The sequence below is a fragment of the Anarrhichthys ocellatus genome, unplaced genomic scaffold (assembly GCF_004355925.1).
Source record: "Anarrhichthys ocellatus isolate YVR2014 unplaced genomic scaffold, GSC_Weel_1.0 scaffold1, whole genome shotgun sequence".
NCBI classification, from domain to species: Eukaryota; Metazoa; Chordata; class Actinopteri; order Perciformes; family Anarhichadidae; genus Anarrhichthys; species Anarrhichthys ocellatus.
In genome coordinates this window covers 14,387,982-14,406,359 of record NW_022280031.1, presented here as the reverse complement: position 1 = coordinate 14,406,359, position 18,378 = coordinate 14,387,982, and the positions used below count along the sequence as shown (strand labels likewise).

Here is an 18,378-nt window from a genome sequence, read left to right as displayed (position 1 = left end):
CTCTGTGAGCTTGAAAGCCACAGCAGGCCGCCACATCACAGTCTCCACAATGTCTTATTTGCTACTTTGTAAATGTATATCCTCACCCAGGTACTCTGGTGTCCCACAGGGGTCTTTGATTAGTCCGTTCTCCAGCTTGGCAAGGTGGAAGTCGCTGATGACTATTTTAGAGTGCTTCAGGCGATTGTAGTACACCAAGTTCTCCAACTAAAAAAAAAAAGAATAGAATATTACAATGAAAACATTAAGATGTTATTATGATTAAGGTCTTTCATTTTCACGGTCACTCATCTAGTCAACGTTTAAGAGGTTGACTTTCATTGTTTTTTGACAGAACTATGATGAGAAGACTGAAAACATCTAAAAGTGTAATTATCCAGTGCAGATTAAAAGAAAGTTTAATTTTGTGTTTTATCATGACTGGACTAAAGCTAAATGCCTCCACCACAAGTTTGACGTATTTCCACATAAGAAATGCATTGATTTTCATTTGAGCTGACGGTCCCATACAGGGAGATTTGAGAGGAAGCGTGGTGGAGAAGCTAATCCAGGTTTTGCCATGAATAGTAATCATATTGCAGCCATCTTTTTCTCCATTACACATTTATCGTCTTGAATCAAGCTCGCTTTTGGTATTTACGTGGCCAGGCTCGCCTGGTGCACCTGTGGCTAGATACAAGGGGGTGGGATCAGAAAGAATATATAATCCTATATTAAAAGGTAGGACGTTAGAGGTTGTGGCCGATCACATCCACTTCTTTCATGCACTTTAAACACAGGGCTCTTCTCGTCATGATGCACTGACAGGTTTGGGAATCCTGTGGAGAGTTTTCATCAATGGAAACTATTGTCTGTTATGTGCAGAGTTTTGAATATCAGTACAGCACTGCCTGATGTCTTTTCTTTTTTTTATTCACTTTTCTGAACACATTTCAAATCATATGGATATCCTTTTTATGATTTTACAACCATACAACAACAACCTTAACTTCCACCGCAGTGCCATATATAGGCTACAATGAAAGTGAAATTTAAAATGTGGCCAGTCCTTTTAGGTTGCATTTCTTTTATTCATGAAATTATTGTTCACTCCGTAACATTTCACTGTTTTACATGAATAAATAATTGCTGACGATCTGGGAACATACTTGCCTCTCTAATATTCATATTGCGACATAAACATGAGCCTAGTAATGTTCCACAAATCAATTTGGATTTTTAAGAAAACATTGTTTCATTTGTTTGTGGTGCGAGAGGAAAAGTCAGGAAATCACAAAGTCAGAAGGATTCATCCTCTGGAGATCATATTTACAAACTTTAATGGCAACTCAGCCAAAAGTTGTTGAGATATTTATGTCTGAACTAAAGTGGTGAACCCATCGACATTGCCATCCCTAACAATGAAAATGAGCTCAGATAGAATGTGGCTTGAAATAATGTTGACATAGAGCTTATGTCTGAACTTTACTGAAAGTGCTGTGTGATCCATGGCCTGCATTTTCTGCTATTGTATGATCTGAAACGATCAAACCTGCAGTCCATGCTCTACTGATTACGACCATCGTCGTAATCAGTTTCATTTACGACCAACCGTGCTATCGGCAGGTTGCTTGGTTCAATTAAAGTAAAAGGAATTTCATGGGACTGAAACTGGTGATTTCTACTGTCTGTAAGACATGTAAATGTCTACAAAGAACATGGCTGATCTTCACTGAAAAGCTTTTCAGAATCTAATCTTTACTTCGATGACATTTTGATCTCTATATGTTCAGCACATAACTGATTCTGCAGGATCCCAAGGACATTTATTTTTGATAACAGTGTTGTGGGGTTAACAGTGAGATGCCTCCACAGTGATGGTGCCTAGTATGCTTCTGCCTACAAAGCCCTGCACCCCTGTAGCGTGTTACCTTGAGGTTTCTGTGAACAATATGCAGGGAGTGGAGGTAGGCGACGGCCTCCAACACCTGGCGCACCACGTTGCTGGTGTCTCGCTCTGAGTAGTAGCCTTGGTCCAGGATCCAGTCAAATACCTCTCTGCCTGTTGCACTGTGGGAAAAGGAAGGCCCGCAATGCATTACATGTCTGTTGTTATAGTTATACATGTTACTTTCTCTCAGTACAGGAAGAATTGCACAGTGTTAACTGCAATTGTATCAGTTTGACTATGGAAACCCTTCTGTTATCCGCAATTCTCTCTCTAATTGTAATTTTACAATGTGTCTAAAGCAAAATGTCAATTACAGTTTTTGACAAGAATACACACTCCACCGATTAAAAAGGTAATGGTTTTAATCATTTCCCCATAGATGTTTCATTTATTTTTTTCTAACCAGAATTCCTAAACCCACAAATCAAGGACGAAGGACGAGACGAGTATCGCGTATTTTGAAAATGCATCAAATTCCCCAAGAACACATGCTGATGAGAATGGAGCAGCATGCAAGCAATCATATCTGAATACTAAATGAGTGGAGTTTAGAGCTGTGCTCATATCTACAGGCCCTCAGGCTACAACAGCTCATTCCCCATGAGTGCGTGATTAACGCATACAGTTCGGCAGGCCCCGGCTACCGCAAAGACAAGCAGAGAGCCTTTTCCCCCAGCTCATCAGACATCTGAACTCACAGTTCAAGGAAGAGGAAGTACTCTTTTTTGGTCTCAAAGACGTCCACCAGTTGGAGAATATTGGGATGCTTCACCCTGAGGAGATGTGTCACGAAGCACAAGGCAGAGAGAGAGAAAACACAAAGACAGAGAGAGAGCGATGTCAGGAGTCACACAGGAGAGGACGTCTCCATCATTCATTCTGTTGGAGGAATAATGTAAAGACCTCCTTTAACGCTCGTGAATCACACGCAGCATGGTCAGTTAACTTTACTTCACAGCACTGAGATCTGCGTGCTCAGCTGCCCATCCATAGACAACCAGATATATGTAATCTGATGCATTCATGTGGGCGTAAAGACAGCCACACAGCAGCATGGTGCTGAGCAGCTGACTATGCTTTGGGCAACATAATAGTGAATTTGGCCCATAAGAGGGACAATATTTCAGGATAAAAGGTGCTGTTCCCGCACGTGAATACCCCAGGAAGGCAAAATGCTCCCGTTGCCTTCAAGATCGTTCCTACTATTTTTAAAATTGCACTGAATGTGGAGGAGGCTCCAAAAAAACCACTTCCTCAAATGATGCAAAAGTCAATAGGTTAGGCAGTGAATACAAAATTGAGATGTGGGACATTTATGCATCATTGTCATTTTGCGTCACCACTGACAGGTGCAGCGTTGCATATGATGTACTGTATGTGTGTCTCTTACATCAGAAGCCAAGGGAAAGCATTGCATTATGGGACTTTTGGAAAAATGTAGTGCACGTCCTTTCAAACACTGAAATAAAGTGTCAGAAAGTGCAGCAGGTAGCAAATGGAGAGAGACTTTGGACACACAGTAGCTACATGTGGACAATAATACTGTGTTTCTCTACAACCACTCAGAGGTCATTCTCAGCAAGCACCTGTTTTAATAAGGATGAGGGGAGCAGTTTGCAAAGTCAAATGTGAGTGCACTGCATGCATTGGCCAACGCTCCTGCTGAACACCCTTTTTTCTTTCCTTACATGATTGGTCTGTGAATAAAGTGTTACCAATACAAAAAACGTGCACACTTTTAAAGACCCTCTACAGACATATTTCAAGACATAAAAATTCCTCTGCTTCGTAGAAGAATGTGTGTTTTATGTGTTTTTCATTAACCAAGTTCAATTAGCTCATTAATAATGGTTGAAATTACATTTAATTCTTCTCCCTCATCAAAAAAAACCCTCCAGAATATATGAATATTTATGAATTAAATAGATTTGAATAGAGCTGAGAGAACAGTGACAGTGTTCAGGATTTTCTTTGGTTCATTCTAAGTAATAGTAATAAAAAGATATATGAAGATTAATACTTCAGTAAGCACCTCTTTTCTTTTCTAATGCCTATATTCAAGCATTTTAAATTCAAATCACGCATTTGATGTTTTGCCAGCAATTATTCCCAGCCTTCGACAATGTCATCATATTCGATTATTCACTCCCCCCCCCCCCCACAGCTGATTAGACCAACGATCAGGAGCAGTGCGCACTGCTGTTATTGAGGCGTCTGAAGGGTAATTTTCAGAGGAATATGAGTTCATGTTTTGAAAGGCTTCTCATAAAGAAATCACACTTTTGCATTCATCTTGCTCCACTGCTTCACCTGCTGTCAGCGACAAATTGTTTAATAAAGGCCCAGGTTATGCTAATGTGGGATTTAACTGAAAGTTAGATTATTACAGAGAAGTTGAGACAAACAAGGTTCATAAAAAAAAGTGGCTTTGTGTGATCACTCAGCAAAAGGAGATGCGCTTTACTTTTCTTATTAAAGCAAGCACCGACATTTGTTTTTTTCTTTTTGAAAATTGATGTCGTCTGTGAAATTAATATTTAAGAAGATGAAACAGGGGAAACAAAAAAGCAAAGAGTCTTATCGCAAAACTCATCATGCACTAGTGACTCCAGAGAACATGAACCACAATGAATAACTTACATCTTTAAGATGACGATCTCATTTTTCGCAGCCTTGCGGACTTTCCTTCCATCCTTTTTCAGGAACTTTTTACATGTGTACATTTTCATTGTAGTTTTGTCCTTGGCCCTGAATATCTCACAGAACTCCTCCCTGAAAAGAAGCATTTTTTTATGGCATTTGATACAAACACAGATCATAATGGTTCCTCGATAAGAGATAATGCATAAAGTCGTTGAGATACTCACGATTTAACAATCTGACCCAGGTCATATTTATCCGTAACATCCGAAGGATTGTTGTAATCCTTCTTTTCCCCGATAGTTAAACAGCCAAATGGCATGGCCGCTCCTGACCTGTGGTGAGAGAAACAGACAGCGAGACAATGGAGTGAGAGAATGAAATGTATAATTACACTTTCATCAATCTATCAGGGTGTCGGGGTTAAGTCCTGACGCCCCTCTGAGCTGATAATTTCTCTCCAACTTGGCCTCACACGGTGCCATAATATTACAGCGGATGATGACTTGGCAGAAGAAGAAAAAATAATACTCCACTAATGCTGAGAAAGCCTTTCAAAAGAGCCACCAGAGGCAGTGTCAACGCAGAGGATTGTTTCACTTGCTGAGCCTTTCAGGATCCTGTATTAAGGGCAGAGCTGTAGAGGGATCTGCTGCACAGGCCGAGCTTTAGTCCAATACCTAACTTATATAAGTATTACAACAGCGAGGGGAATGTTTTTGTTGTTTTTTTGAAGCAGAAGTCTGGGCTGATGGTGCTTCTCTGTGGGGTGAAAAGTTTCAAACCGTTGGGGTCAGGGAGCTGAAGGAGCAGCGGCTAATATGATCCAAGAGAGCAGCGAGGCAACCGCGGCAATAAGTGAAGCATTTGCATTCAGGAACGGGAGTCAGCAATTACAGGCATGGCACCCCAGGAATCCGAGGGGGTTTAAAGCACACTTGGAACACCTAATTGCGGTGCAGCCTCTCCTAAATAGCATGGAGTGGAATTTGAGACCAGCCTTGGGCAACTTAACTGCAGGTTTGTTTGTTTTTTACTGAGAATTAAAGGTTTTGTAGTCAGCATAGTATTATTTTTGTGTTTCAAGGGAGGAGGAGGGGTTCTTTTTTTGTATTCCTGTCCCAGCCGTCGAGTCGGGAAGAAAGATACCAAAACAAGTGTGCAATAAAACATTCACGGTCAAGACAGTCTGTGTGTGTGTGTGTGAATCTGGTCTATATGCTATAGGGCTCAATGGAAAAATTCACATAATCCATGTTTTTGTGGTGATGTTTTAGAGGTTGAAAATCTCATAACAATATATCAGCCGATTTACTTAATATCTAATAAACATCCCTTAAAAATCCCTTATATTACCTTCAACAGCTTTGGCATTTCTGTACAGCAATGTATCAGTTGGGCTTTTTCTATATACATGATTTATGTTGATCCATTAAGAGATTTAATTAAGATCTCAAATACATGACTTTTACTGCAGAACTAAAAACACATGGTCATCATTAGGGATAAAATCTCCTGTCATGGTATGTGATATTGTATATCACAGTAACGACATACCGTATATCATTCATATAGTAAACTCTCATGAGAAATGAGAAACCTTTTTATAGATAAACGGTCTGTTTTTGGCTAATTCAGTGCCTTAAATACCTAACAAATGAAGGCACTTAATCACATTGATGCAAAAAAATCCTGTAAATCCAATAATGACATGAAACAGACGAGGGAACCAACGCGTTGCTTTCTTCTGGGCTGGCCTACAAAAATCTGTCTTGGCTGCACCAACCTGTAGCTGGCTTCATACATTGTTTTGAAAAGAAATAACTTGCAAATAAGACAGAAAAGGGCTGGGGTTGGATCAGTTACAACAAGCAAGTGTGAGACTTCTCTTGGTTCAAATCCCTGGCGGATTTGGGAAAATCTGGAGGGAAAGCAGTTGTTCGCTCTCTCAACAACTACCCAGGCACTAGGCTGGGTAGTTTGTTTGTGAAGCTGATGAAGGTAAAGCAGGGCAGTGCTGAAAAACGATTGCGCAGCAAAATTTCTGCAGGTGAATAAAAAGAGAAAAAAAAATGTTTATTTCCTATCCTCACAACATCCAGTCAGGGTGATGGATGTCCGCATGGAAATGAGAGCAGCCAGCATCAAACGTATAGTGTTATGTGTGAGAAGGGCAATCCGTTCACTGTAGCTCCACTAACAGACTTCTAATCCAATCTCAATGAACGAGGTTCAGCGCGGAGACGTCTCAAATTACCAAGAGAAAGCTGTGCTCTCTGTGAACTTCCTTTTCTCATCCGAGTCTGTGTTGTGTAGTCCTTGTAAGCGGCTGGCCTTTTCCTGGCTGCCTATATCTCTCTCTGACTCTCAATGTGTGTTACATGTCTCTCTGTGGTAAATGCTCTGGCTCAGCGAAGTTATAAAAGGAAACTTCTGCAGGGCCAGTGCTTAAATGGAAGTAATTCTTAGTAAGAAGCGGAAAAAAAAAAATAATCTGTATTACGCTAGAAATCGTTTATATTCTGCAAGTGGCTATAACAGTCCACAAGAGAGTCGTTGCATTGTGGAGAGGGAAAGTAGACCGGAGAAAAAGAGATTGAAAGAGCCATTCTGATGATGATGATGAAATCTAATAAATCTGATGAAGAAAGCCAGATGATAAAGGAGCCTTTGTTGTTTTGGAAAAAAAGCTTATTTTACAGGTTCATCATGAACCTGTGAAAGGAAGAGCAGGCTATGGAGACACGAACATTCACAGACATCCAAAGCCAGATTAGCTCACCAAAACTCCACAAAGTATCTCTGGCAGCCGCTCCCCTTTAGAAAAATGAAAAGCGCGAGACTTTCTGTGATGGATAGAAAATTTGTGAAGCATATCAAGTGGAAAGAGCAGGATGCCGGCAATATCATATAACGGAGGCAGCATAATGGGCCCATTTGGACTGACCACCATCAGCAACAACGGAGCATTATCACCCCGTATTCTGACCGTTATCTGCCCTCGGAGAGAGCACCAATCGATGGCTGGCGATGCTTTACGGACCAGTGTGTGACAATGGGTCGGGCCGGCCCGGGTCAGCTCGGGCCACCCAGCTATATCACCACTGACTTTCTGCAGAGGCAGTGAACATTTACTGGACGGAAGATGGATGGCGATAAAGATCTCGGGCTTATTAGGCGAGCGCAGCGCCTCGTGCAGCCAGGCGAGCCAATGAGCAAATGAGGTTTTCCTTGTGCCTGGTGAAATCGATGACAAATTCTTGAGGATTAGGCTGAATGCGGCGCTCATGTGCACTCTGTCAAGGCTTTTTAACACAGCGGTAAAGGGGATTATTTCACCTGCTGCTATGGTATGGTACGCCTCGGGGGAAACGGTGTCTGTTTGGCGTGGTAAGCCTTTGTGTACGAGAGCAGCCGTTTTGCGCTAATCCCACCAAGTGGCTCCCTGCTGTTGGAAATCTTTTGTTTACCGTTTAGTTTTCGACTCGATCTCTTTTCTTCTTTCACCAGGATGCACAATAAAGATCAAACCCCCCATGCATCACACTTGTGCTGACTGTAGGCCACTACAGATTTACTGACATGAGCCTCAGCAGTGCTGGGCCTCAACAGTGACGCACAAACTATAGACAACATTGACCGGCGTGAGATGAAATATACACTCAAATAAAAACATGCCGTATCAACTGTACATCATTTTGGTGGATGCTCAGCTTTCACTGCATGTTCGTTATGCCATAGTACCATTAAACAGACAGACATACTACTAAATTGCTTTGCCAAATATGTTTTGGAGGAAAGATATAACTTCAGTGGCAACATGTTTTCTAATCCAGAAAGCGTGACATCTTTCACTGCAACAAAGTTTAATCAAAGGCATCAGGGTTGATTGTTGGGCATATAAAGCAAAGAACTTTGACATTGAGACTACGTATTACAGCGAGCCATATCGTGTTGGGTTTGGGCTCCTAAAACGCTTGGTTACGGTTGGTTGAAAGAGTTTTGGATAAATTGTGAAAAAGTCAATCATGTAAAATCAATCAAAAAGTTGAGTTTAACTTCAGCAATTGATATGTTCCCCCGTATTAACGTTTCCTCATTATGTTTAAACAGAACATGATCTGAGCTTCATTACGTTTCCAGCTAAACATTCTCTATATGAAATTAGCTGTATATGAATGGCATTTATAAGTGACGGTTGTTTGCAGACTTGCTAGCGTGATAGCACTTTTATTCGTCTGGTGTAACTAATCCATATTTCTATGTGAACAACGGATCAAATTACAATGAGTAGTGCGAAATGTTTGGCTTGTAGTGAGAAAAGGATCATTAAACTCTGGAGTTTCCCTTTAGCTCTATGGAGGGTGTTTGCATCTTTCAGCTCAGTCTTTTGCTTTTACGGTTTTGGTTCAGGCAGCTGTTTTCAGGGAGAAAAAACTCAATTTTAAATTTCGAAGCACTTTCCCCAAGCACTGTGTTGATCCACTCTTGAGCTTTTTCAACAAACAAGTGATTTTGTTTTGAAGATGCTCAGCTCAACTATCTAAAGTACCATCACTCTCCCTCTCAGGCTTTCCCTTTGTTCCTAAAGGATTTGGTTGGAGCCTCAGACCCACAAGGACAGACTTTCCAGCTATTAGGAAATAAACATCGTTGACATTCTGTTTCGTTCATCCCTGCTGATCTCCTGGGATTGCCCGAGACACTCTGATAGCACTCTGCCTTCAACTGAAAGGAGGAGATAAGGTCAACACAGATGGGCATGGCGACAATCCTGCAAGTCTTAAGCGACATCAGTATGAGAAAGACGCCCAAATGGTTGCCTCCCCGCCCATCTCTTCCTGTGAAAAAAGTTCCAGGGAAACAGTGAAAGGAAACTCTGCTTATTAAAGTGGAAGCAAACATGAGGACTGAAGGATGATAGAAAGCTAGAACTTCTGCTCAGTCTCGACTTGAAAGCCCTTAACTTAGGCAAGGCTGAAAAGGAACTAAGTTCAAGTTTTAGAGTTTTTAAATAAAACCGGGGCAACCATTACACTTTAAGTTTCAGTAAGGCTTCAATCACACCAAGACGTTTAAAGTCTCTGCCATATTTTTATTTTTTTTCGATGATGTCAAATACATGTCATGCTCGGAGTGAGAGGTGAACAACACCTCGGCCCGATCTGAGAGGTCAGACTGAGCTGCAATGTCAGAGGTGCGACGTGAACAGCAATTGAGACACGAATGTGTACGTGGATGGTATAAAATCTCCTCTGACGTGACATTTTAGCTACAGGTATGAACGTGGCCTTTTGAAGGTGGGGTTTTTAAAGACACCATAATTGTTGAACAGATAATTTTCACGTCAAGTGTTGGCGCATAACACATCAAATAGGTGAAGGGTGTGCGTGTGAAGGGCAGCCACAGCCCAGAGACATTTTAAATAACACGGAGGCAGCCCAGCAGTAACGCTCATACAACTAGAACACAACCATCTAATTAATATTTATGTGTAAAATGAATAATAAATTTGCACTTGTTAATGCTCCGAGGGTACAAAAGGCAAACGTGAACATGCTATTGATTGTTAACGTGAACGTGCTAATGATTGTTATTGCTTTCCATACAGTAGAAGTAAAATCCCATTAGCGACAAAGCTGTACGACTCCGAGTGAACTTTTCTGGATGAAGGGTTGAACTGCGGGCCAACACAATCCATTAGCGCTGACTGAGATTTACTCTATGAATGGTACACTCAAGGTGCAATATTGATGTTATGCAATAAATCCAAATCTGTCATTGCATGACCCAGGCAGGGCCTACGACAACGCTGCACTGTTTGCCGGATATTTTCTATAAATTCAGAAGAAATGGGCACAGACGAAGACCAAATCAAAGCACTGTATATTATTTCACAGTGTACGGTATATACTGAATTAATTCATTGACGATTCAATGTATTCATGGAAGCAGTTCTAAGAAGCTCACTGGGGAAGAAAGAAAAAAAGCACATTCTGCAGCATCACTACGCTGCCTCATTACTGCAACTTACAAGAATTGTGTCTCTTTACATTTGACTTTAAGGGGAAATGGCTCCTTGGAAATGTTGACATAAAAGTTTGCATGCACCGTCTCGGAGGGGTGTGTGGGGGGGTTAGCGCGCTAATTAAAGTTGCATTGCAGCGTGTAAGGCTCTGCCGTTTCAACCTTTTGCAGGGCCGGCGGAGGGGCTGAGAGGTCTGCGACGACGGGAGACGAGCAGGGAAACAACAGCGACGACGGGAGACGAGCGAAAGGGATGGAAAGTTGCATCAATCAGCAGCGTGCGGAACGTGAACGGTGGCAAAGCTTTTTAAAAGTTGCCGCATACACAACTGAATTAATTATTCGTGGCCGTCAGTCTTCTTTTCCACAGCGTGTCTCACAGGGCCTGCGGTTCGTGCCTTTCTTGTGTCGAGGAATCGCCGCTGTGTCCCGGGGCTCTCGCTTAACAGCGCGCTGGGAGCAGAAGCACGCAAGCTCCGGCAGTGCTGTAATACAAACCAGCCTTCCCTCCTCAGCCCGCCTCTAATCACAGTTAAGTGCGCTGAACTGCTTGTCGGCGCACACGGAGAAGAATCTCTCAACAATCCATAACGTTTCTAATTTGTTTGCCAGACCTCACATTTGAGGATTGGATGACAACTTATATTTATTTTATGTTTTTTTAAGGGCGTTATCAAGGCCAGGGGATGTCGCCCGCCGTCACAGGACCAGGCAGGCTGGCCTCTCTTTTCACCTGCTGCCATTATCTTGACAAAAGCACGGCCTTAATTAGGCAGGGCAACACAAGGGGATGTTTGTTATCAACTACGCTCATGTGATTACGACACCAGATGCTCAGAGCCTGTGTGCATTACAACCTTCTCAGTGCAGTGGCTGTTCTTTGTGTCTTTTGGTAACTTAAAAAGTGAATTCAAAGTGTGTCCACTATGTAACCTACGGCTGTGCCTGTATGTGGTGTCTTCTTTAATCCTGTCAGCACCAACATTCATCTAACCCACTTTGTTCCCTTTGTCAGCACTTATAACCAAAGACCTACAGAGCAGCGGCTATGCAAGCACAACTCCATTTTGTTTATTTAACCTGCAAGTCATGAAGACATTGTGAATATGAGATGCTGTGGTTTTGTCACATCAATTATTAAAGTGATTCACGCTAGTGGATAAGCTGACGCTGCTACTGGTGCTTGAATGGTAATTGTGGGCTTGGCTTGCCAGTGGGGAGAGGCGTCCTTTTTTCCGCTTTCAAAATTTTGCTGTGTAGAGATTTTATGATATATGACTTAAATCATTTTGTTCATGACTTGTGCTGATTAATAAATGTGTTTCACGTTAGTAAGCCATACATCAATCAATAAATTAGTGAACAAAGCAGGAAGTGAAAAGCCCAATAAATGTCCATGTTTGATAAATGTGCAGCAATTTGCCTGTGTAGTGTTGGACACGTTACTGTAATCGATTATTAATTGTGCTGTATCATCATTACTTTACTTTTGTCGCTCTGCCCAGCTTCATCAAAGGTTCCTTTACAGGTTCCAAATCATCAACCTCTCTCCTTTTGTATTTAACATGTAGGAACACACAATGAGACGGTAAGCAGGCTAATTCAACAACGCAGCTGATGGTAGCAAACATACGGTAATTGCCGCTACAATCTAAGTAATTATGTTGACAACAAGACAGTGACACATTGATGGTAACAGTTCCAGTAAATTGAGCAAATAGGTAACAAGCAATGAAATTAATTAAATACTTAAGTATTCAGTTACTCAGCAGAACAAAAAAAAAATCACTGTGACAACTGAATCCCGCGGTGGCGCCACATTGTATGCAATCCACCCACGACTGCATGGCCACTGTTGACCTCCAATATGGCTGCCTGAGGGTGCTTCAGAGTGACATGGACAGCCTGTATATATACACAGTCTTCAGGTAAGATGAAGTGCCTTCCCTATAGAGAGACTATGGGAGAACAAATGCCAGCTTGTTTTGATAAAACAGCTGCAGACAATCCACCCCGAGGGAGAGTGCATGAATGAGTGCACTCGTATGTGGGCATTACAGTATGAATCCATACACCGCACTATGCTAAGAACTAGAACATTTGCGTCCTTTCCTATTTGCAACGGATACGGACACTATTTCTAATTTTAGCCCAAGAAATGCCTCCGCTGTCAAAACTCCTGTACCTTCATGTCATGTTTCAGTCCCATGCAGGAGAGTGTTGGCGTGAGCGTTGTGGATCGCAACGTAAGGTGTTGAGTGCAACGTTTTAGAGTGCCCTCGATTACAGATACAGCTCGACGAATGGATGGTGAAGAGTCCAACCAACTGGAGACACCGTAGCTCGGCTGAGAAGCCCGGTGAACAGTAATGGTGCATTTGAGATGTTGTAATGTTTTAAAAACATTAAGGTTCAAAGCTATATTCTATCTTATGACACACAACCATAATGTAAAGAGAGCACAATGTCAGAGCACAAAAGACAGGTCTGTTGTGTACATGAGGATACCCAGTGGCTCAGCGTCTCCTTTACGACACCGAAGCCGACGTCGCTGCCAGTCTTATTAGCTCTCAGTTGCTCCGTCCAGCTTCAGTGGACAGAAACTTTAATTGCAGCGCATTAAAATCGGCATTACATGAAATATTATCGTCTAACGGCAGGGATGAATAAAGCGGCCGCGGTTTGAATGTCGAGCTCGCGCTAATTGAAAGTCCCCTCAGAGTGCTGACTGTGAAATTGATGGCGCAAAAGGCGACACAAGTTATGAGCAGTAAATTCAAGAAAGCCCCTTAATGAAAGTGACAGGAGGAGACTGTAAATTAATAACATTTGAAAGCAAACAATAGTACACCACGCCGGCTGTCTCCCCATTGTGGGATGAGCTACTTCTCTGTGGTGAAATTGCGTTGCACTGTAGCTGAACCGCTGCAGGAGTCAATCTTAGCCAACGCTGTATCATCCAACAGGCACGAAGCAGCTCATTTCTGTAGCACATCTGGTATTACTTAATTGTCTTGTTAGACGTAGGATTAGACTCACTGTTCAATAAAGCTTCCTACATTTGTATGACCCTGAGTCCTAGCTTAATTGTGTGTGTATGGGGGGTAGTTCAGATACATCCTGTAGGTTATTAAGCCAGCTAGATTTCCAGATGGTGGTCACATTACTCTGTCCCTGCTGCCCGCATTCCTGCAAGAGAACGAGCACATGTACGAATATTTCATTGGATAAGAGGAAAAAAAGACGAGAGGAAAAGATAGGAAATCATCCGAGTCATTAAAACTCATCCCCTGGGCAGCATGAATGTCTTCATGAATTTTATGACAACCCATCCGACGGTTGATGAGACATCTCATTACAATACAAACATATCAACCTAATGGTGACACTAAAGAAACAGTCAGGGGATCACCAAAGTCAGTAGGATTCATCCTCTGGGGACATTGAATGTTTGTACAGAATTAGGCGCTAATTCATGAGGTAGATGTTGAGACGTTTCAGTGGATACGTGGTCTTGTTGGTGGCACTGAATGAAAAGTCAGCTCCCCAAAGTCAATCGCATAGCTGTGATGTATTTCAGTTTGAACTAAAGTGGTATACACATACATACAATATTCCTGTATGTATTTCTGGCAAAGAGATTTATGGATTTTTCTGCAGGCACAAACAGAGACCACATTTTTCTTTACTCTTATATGACAACAAATCCTTCCCAGCACCCTCCTCCCTGTGTTGTATTTCCTCCCCCCCTGTGTAAAGTAAATAGATTGTGTCTAATGCTCTCATTAGTTTCCGGCGTATCATTTCGTGCTGGCTCCATCTTTTATTCTCTCTTCTCATTCAGTTTGAACAGCTCCATTCTCCACCGGGGAGAGGAGGCTTCTTATATCATCGTTTCACTGAACTGAAAATAGGAAGCGGAGAGCATGAAAATGCCTTTGACAGAGGAGGGTGCTGAGGCTGCAAGCGGCTGCATCCCGGAGCCTGATGTTTAACACAAGGCAGATCTGGAGGGTTTTTTTGTCTGAAGTCCGGCACAACTGAAACCGAATGCGCTGTGATGAATGCGTTGCTCAAAGGCACCACATGTGTGATGAAGATGTGGGATATCTGCATGGTTTAGATTCATTCTATGTGATGTCTTTTCGCTAATGAAATAGCCTCAATCTACAGGGAGTGGGGGGGCAGCGCAAAGGCTGCACTTTTTAGCTAAATACTTCAAAACGTGCTTCGTAAAAAGATCAAATGATGAAAACTTATCAAAAATAAGTAAAAGACAAAGGAAGCTCACAAAAATGTGTAATTGTGGGAATTGCAAATCCAAGTCGGGTCAATAATATCAAGCATGAAGCGATGCTTTAATGCAGATCTGCTGTTCTCAGTCCCTCTAACTACCATAACTCGAGCTCTGGTGAAGTAGATTTTGATATTCAGCTAAACCAGTGAGTCAGCAGAAACAGGAACACTGCAGTGGAAGGTTGAACATTGTTGTGCAAAGTCAGGGCAAACTCATGTGTATGACCTGGCTGACTCCGCCGCCTTTTTTTTTAAATTTCTTTATTTTAGCTGGAAACCAACATTGAAGCAGCACAAAGCAGTGTAACAGATGAAAACCAGTTGGGAGGTAACGATTCGACATACACAAGCCTCCTTGTTGTTCACGAGTTATCCTGTTTTGGATTTCGTTAGCTCCACGTCCAAGTCCAATTGTGAATGCCATCCGCGTGTTCATTTAAATTCTCTTTTATTCTGAGAGAGCAACAGCGCGGAGAAGCTTGACGGCCAGGGCACCATGCCGCTGCTTGTTGGAAGTGTGTTATGAGGTTCTCAGCTGTGGAGCTGTTGTTGTCTAAGGGCTTGGTGCGAAATCAAAGAGAAGATTTCTCTCTTAACGCTTGCTGCTTTGGAGAGAAGCCTAGAAAATGGAACAATGATAGTATATCAGTTTGTGTTAGCTAATGTGATGCTTGTCTCAACACGTTCTGTTGTTTTCCTTTTTCGTGTGGCAACCCAGTTAACGATGACAATCTGAAGATATTATTCTACTTTATATGTCAAATCTAGAAAACTGTATGTATAGGAATTCTCCTGCCAACTTAAAAGAACAGTCATGTTTGGATTCCTTGTAGCACCAAGCTCCAATACCTTGTGTGTCGGGGGGGGGGCTGTCAGCATTGTCAATCGATATAAATCATTCTATTGCTTCTCAAAAGGTTGCGGAGAGTTCACATCTGTTTAGAAAAATCTTTCCAGTACATTTGTTTTGGTAGAAACGCTACACAGCCCCCACATTTCAATGTAGCGAGTCATTTATTTTTCATGGTTGTATGGGTCGGTTTGGATTGACACTATAAACCCTTGGGAGTAAACATTTCTCTACTATACTACATAAACTATGAAAGAGCCTGACCACTGTCGTCAGGAAGAATGAATGAAAAAGCTCAGTGCTAGTCAAGGGTATTTGGAGTAAAACGAGATTAATTAGCTAAAGAAAATGAGTGGGCGTGCATAAACAACAATGGTCTGTATGAGTGTCAATAGCTCGCTCTGCATTGATAACAGTGTGTAACAAAGCACAAACTAAACAGAAAAGATCCGATCCGTCACTCAGGTCCGTGATACGATCCGAACCTTGAATTTTATGAACCGTTGTACCACTACTAAAAAAGTTATCTTTAAAATTCAGCAAAAACAACTTTAAAATAGAGATGGCCAAAGGTATGAAAACTAAATTTAAAAAAAAGAAGTTTATAACAATAATAACCCTGGCCCCTCTAAACCTTGACGTGTGTTGGAAGAAATAAAATCATGTTTCCAAGAAAATAAAAAAATAAAGCATTGCTCATTCATGTAGTTTATCAACTAAATTCATAAGGCGTAACTAGTATGGCCGCCTCACAGTTGTATTCCTCCGCCAACCAGTGATGTTTGCGGTTTACATCCACGTCTGTCCAAAATGTCATCACGTCATCATTTCATTTGTGTGAAACGGTCATAAATAGCCTATGAATTCTTCAGTTATGGCCCCAAACGTGATTTGTGAGGTCATAGTAAAGTTTAACCATCAAAATCAAATCAGTTTATTCTCGAGTCCAAGTGGACGTTTGTGCCGAATTTGAAGAAATTCCCTCCGGGTGTTCCTGATTTTTAAAATGTATAAATTTCTTTTATGTCCCTTTGTTTGAGGATCTCTACCAAAGTAGTTGGCACCGTTTAAAGGAAGCACTGTGCATCCTGGAGACTGATCCTACAGCGTGTGTTGCCTGTTTGTAATAACCAACAAAAGTACAGTACCTTGATCTGACAGCCACACTCTCCCCTGGTGCAACTGTGAGCGTCCCAGTTTCAAATAGGTGGTTACTCTGTGTCTGCGAGTGAGCTGTGGGGGTTGCTATCGTAGATGCACAGTATATTTCCAGGGCGGAGCCTGTGAGAATAATAATAATAATAATAATCTTTGCTACACAAGCAAAATACCGTGTATGATTTAACCAAAGTAAAACAACAGAGTTAGCTGTTCCTGTTTGACAGTCATCACAAAATATATGACCAATGGGCTTGAGTAGCCCACGCGCAAATGAGCCACCGGTAAACTGCGTCAAAGTCATTAATTAGATCAGACACGACTTGACAGACGCCCCGCAGATGGAAGGCTGCAGGCATAAATATCCAGGATGTTTGCAGAGGTCTTTAAAACACTGTCATACACTGATGATTCCAGGCGTGTGCAGTGAGAGCAGGTTAATTCACTGATCGTGCCACACGCGAGAATAATAACCCCCCCCCCCCCTTCATGTTTGTGATTTATAAAGCTTTGGATGCAGAAGGACAGCTGCTGTAGGATTAATAAACACCGATATTATAATGATTTTTTTGTCAGGAAAACACAGAGGTTACCACGCTCTAGTTTCCACCTACAGAAGCTTAATGTAAATCAGCTCTGTAAAATTATCCACAGCCTCTTCATATTTACAAGCCATTCTCTCTGGGGGAGAAAACCCAAGCAGGATGAGGGATGCGTAATCTCTCTTGACAGAATGTTCGTGGAAATTAGGTTTGTGTCACTACTGTGTGCTTTTGGATACTTAGCAAGAGAAGCCAGCTCGCACTGAATATCTAGCTGTCTCCCTGTTTTACAGTAGAGTGGAGCAAGTGTAGTTCTCGCTCTGTGCAGGTAAAACAGATGTTGGAGCCACTGCAGAGTAGCTTGTAGAACAGGGGTATTCAATTCAAATTCGACGAGGTCCAGTTCAAGAGAACTTCCTCAAGCAAAGGTCCGGAACATCACAGTAATGTCCAACTTGCGCTATGATTTAGACCCATATTGAAGTAGCCTAACAGTTGTATTAACGTCTGTATGTAGTCATCAAATATAGAAAGTTCAATTGAATAATTTCTCAGCACTCGAGTCGAGGGCGACGCTTATCGGAATACACCTATTTGATTATCCGAGTAGCAGCACGTGAGATGGTTTACAACGCATGTAATTGGTCAGCGTGAAAAGCTGCGCGGGTTAAAATACAGGCGGTCCGGCAAAATGTAATAATTCTCAATCTACTGTTTTTATGGTCCAGGGTCCAGATACAACGGCGTCTGGGCCGCCTATTAGTGACCCCTGTTGTAGAATATCCAAGCAGAACTGAATAACACTGCAGTGACTTAACAAGTTCCAAATGGGTGTAAATGCAAGATAACAGCCCAGTCTCCATGGATATGCAGTGGTCACACGGGTGAAACGGCACACTATCTGTAAGAGGCGACATATTCTTGTTGGTGTGTGG

The 18,378-nt window shown here is 42.0% G+C and overlaps 1 protein-coding gene across 1 annotated transcript in view; it reads right to left on the bottom strand.

The window, feature by feature from the left end:
• Window positions 1–18,378, bottom strand: part of LOC116386819 (caM kinase-like vesicle-associated protein) — a 35,001-nt gene that overhangs the window by 6,456 nt on the left and 10,167 nt on the right. Inside the window, exons 2-6 of the mRNA XM_031853371.1 lie at window positions 4,798–4,905; window positions 4,571–4,702; window positions 2,629–2,703; window positions 1,911–2,049; window positions 87–207 (exon numbers count right to left, since the gene is read on the bottom strand). Coding sequence (XP_031709231.1) covers window positions 87–207; window positions 1,911–2,049; window positions 2,629–2,703; window positions 4,571–4,702; window positions 4,798–4,892 — 562 coding nt within the window. The 5' untranslated portion in view covers window positions 4,893–4,905. The remainder of the gene's footprint in view (window positions 1–86; window positions 208–1,910; window positions 2,050–2,628; window positions 2,704–4,570; window positions 4,703–4,797; window positions 4,906–18,378) is intronic.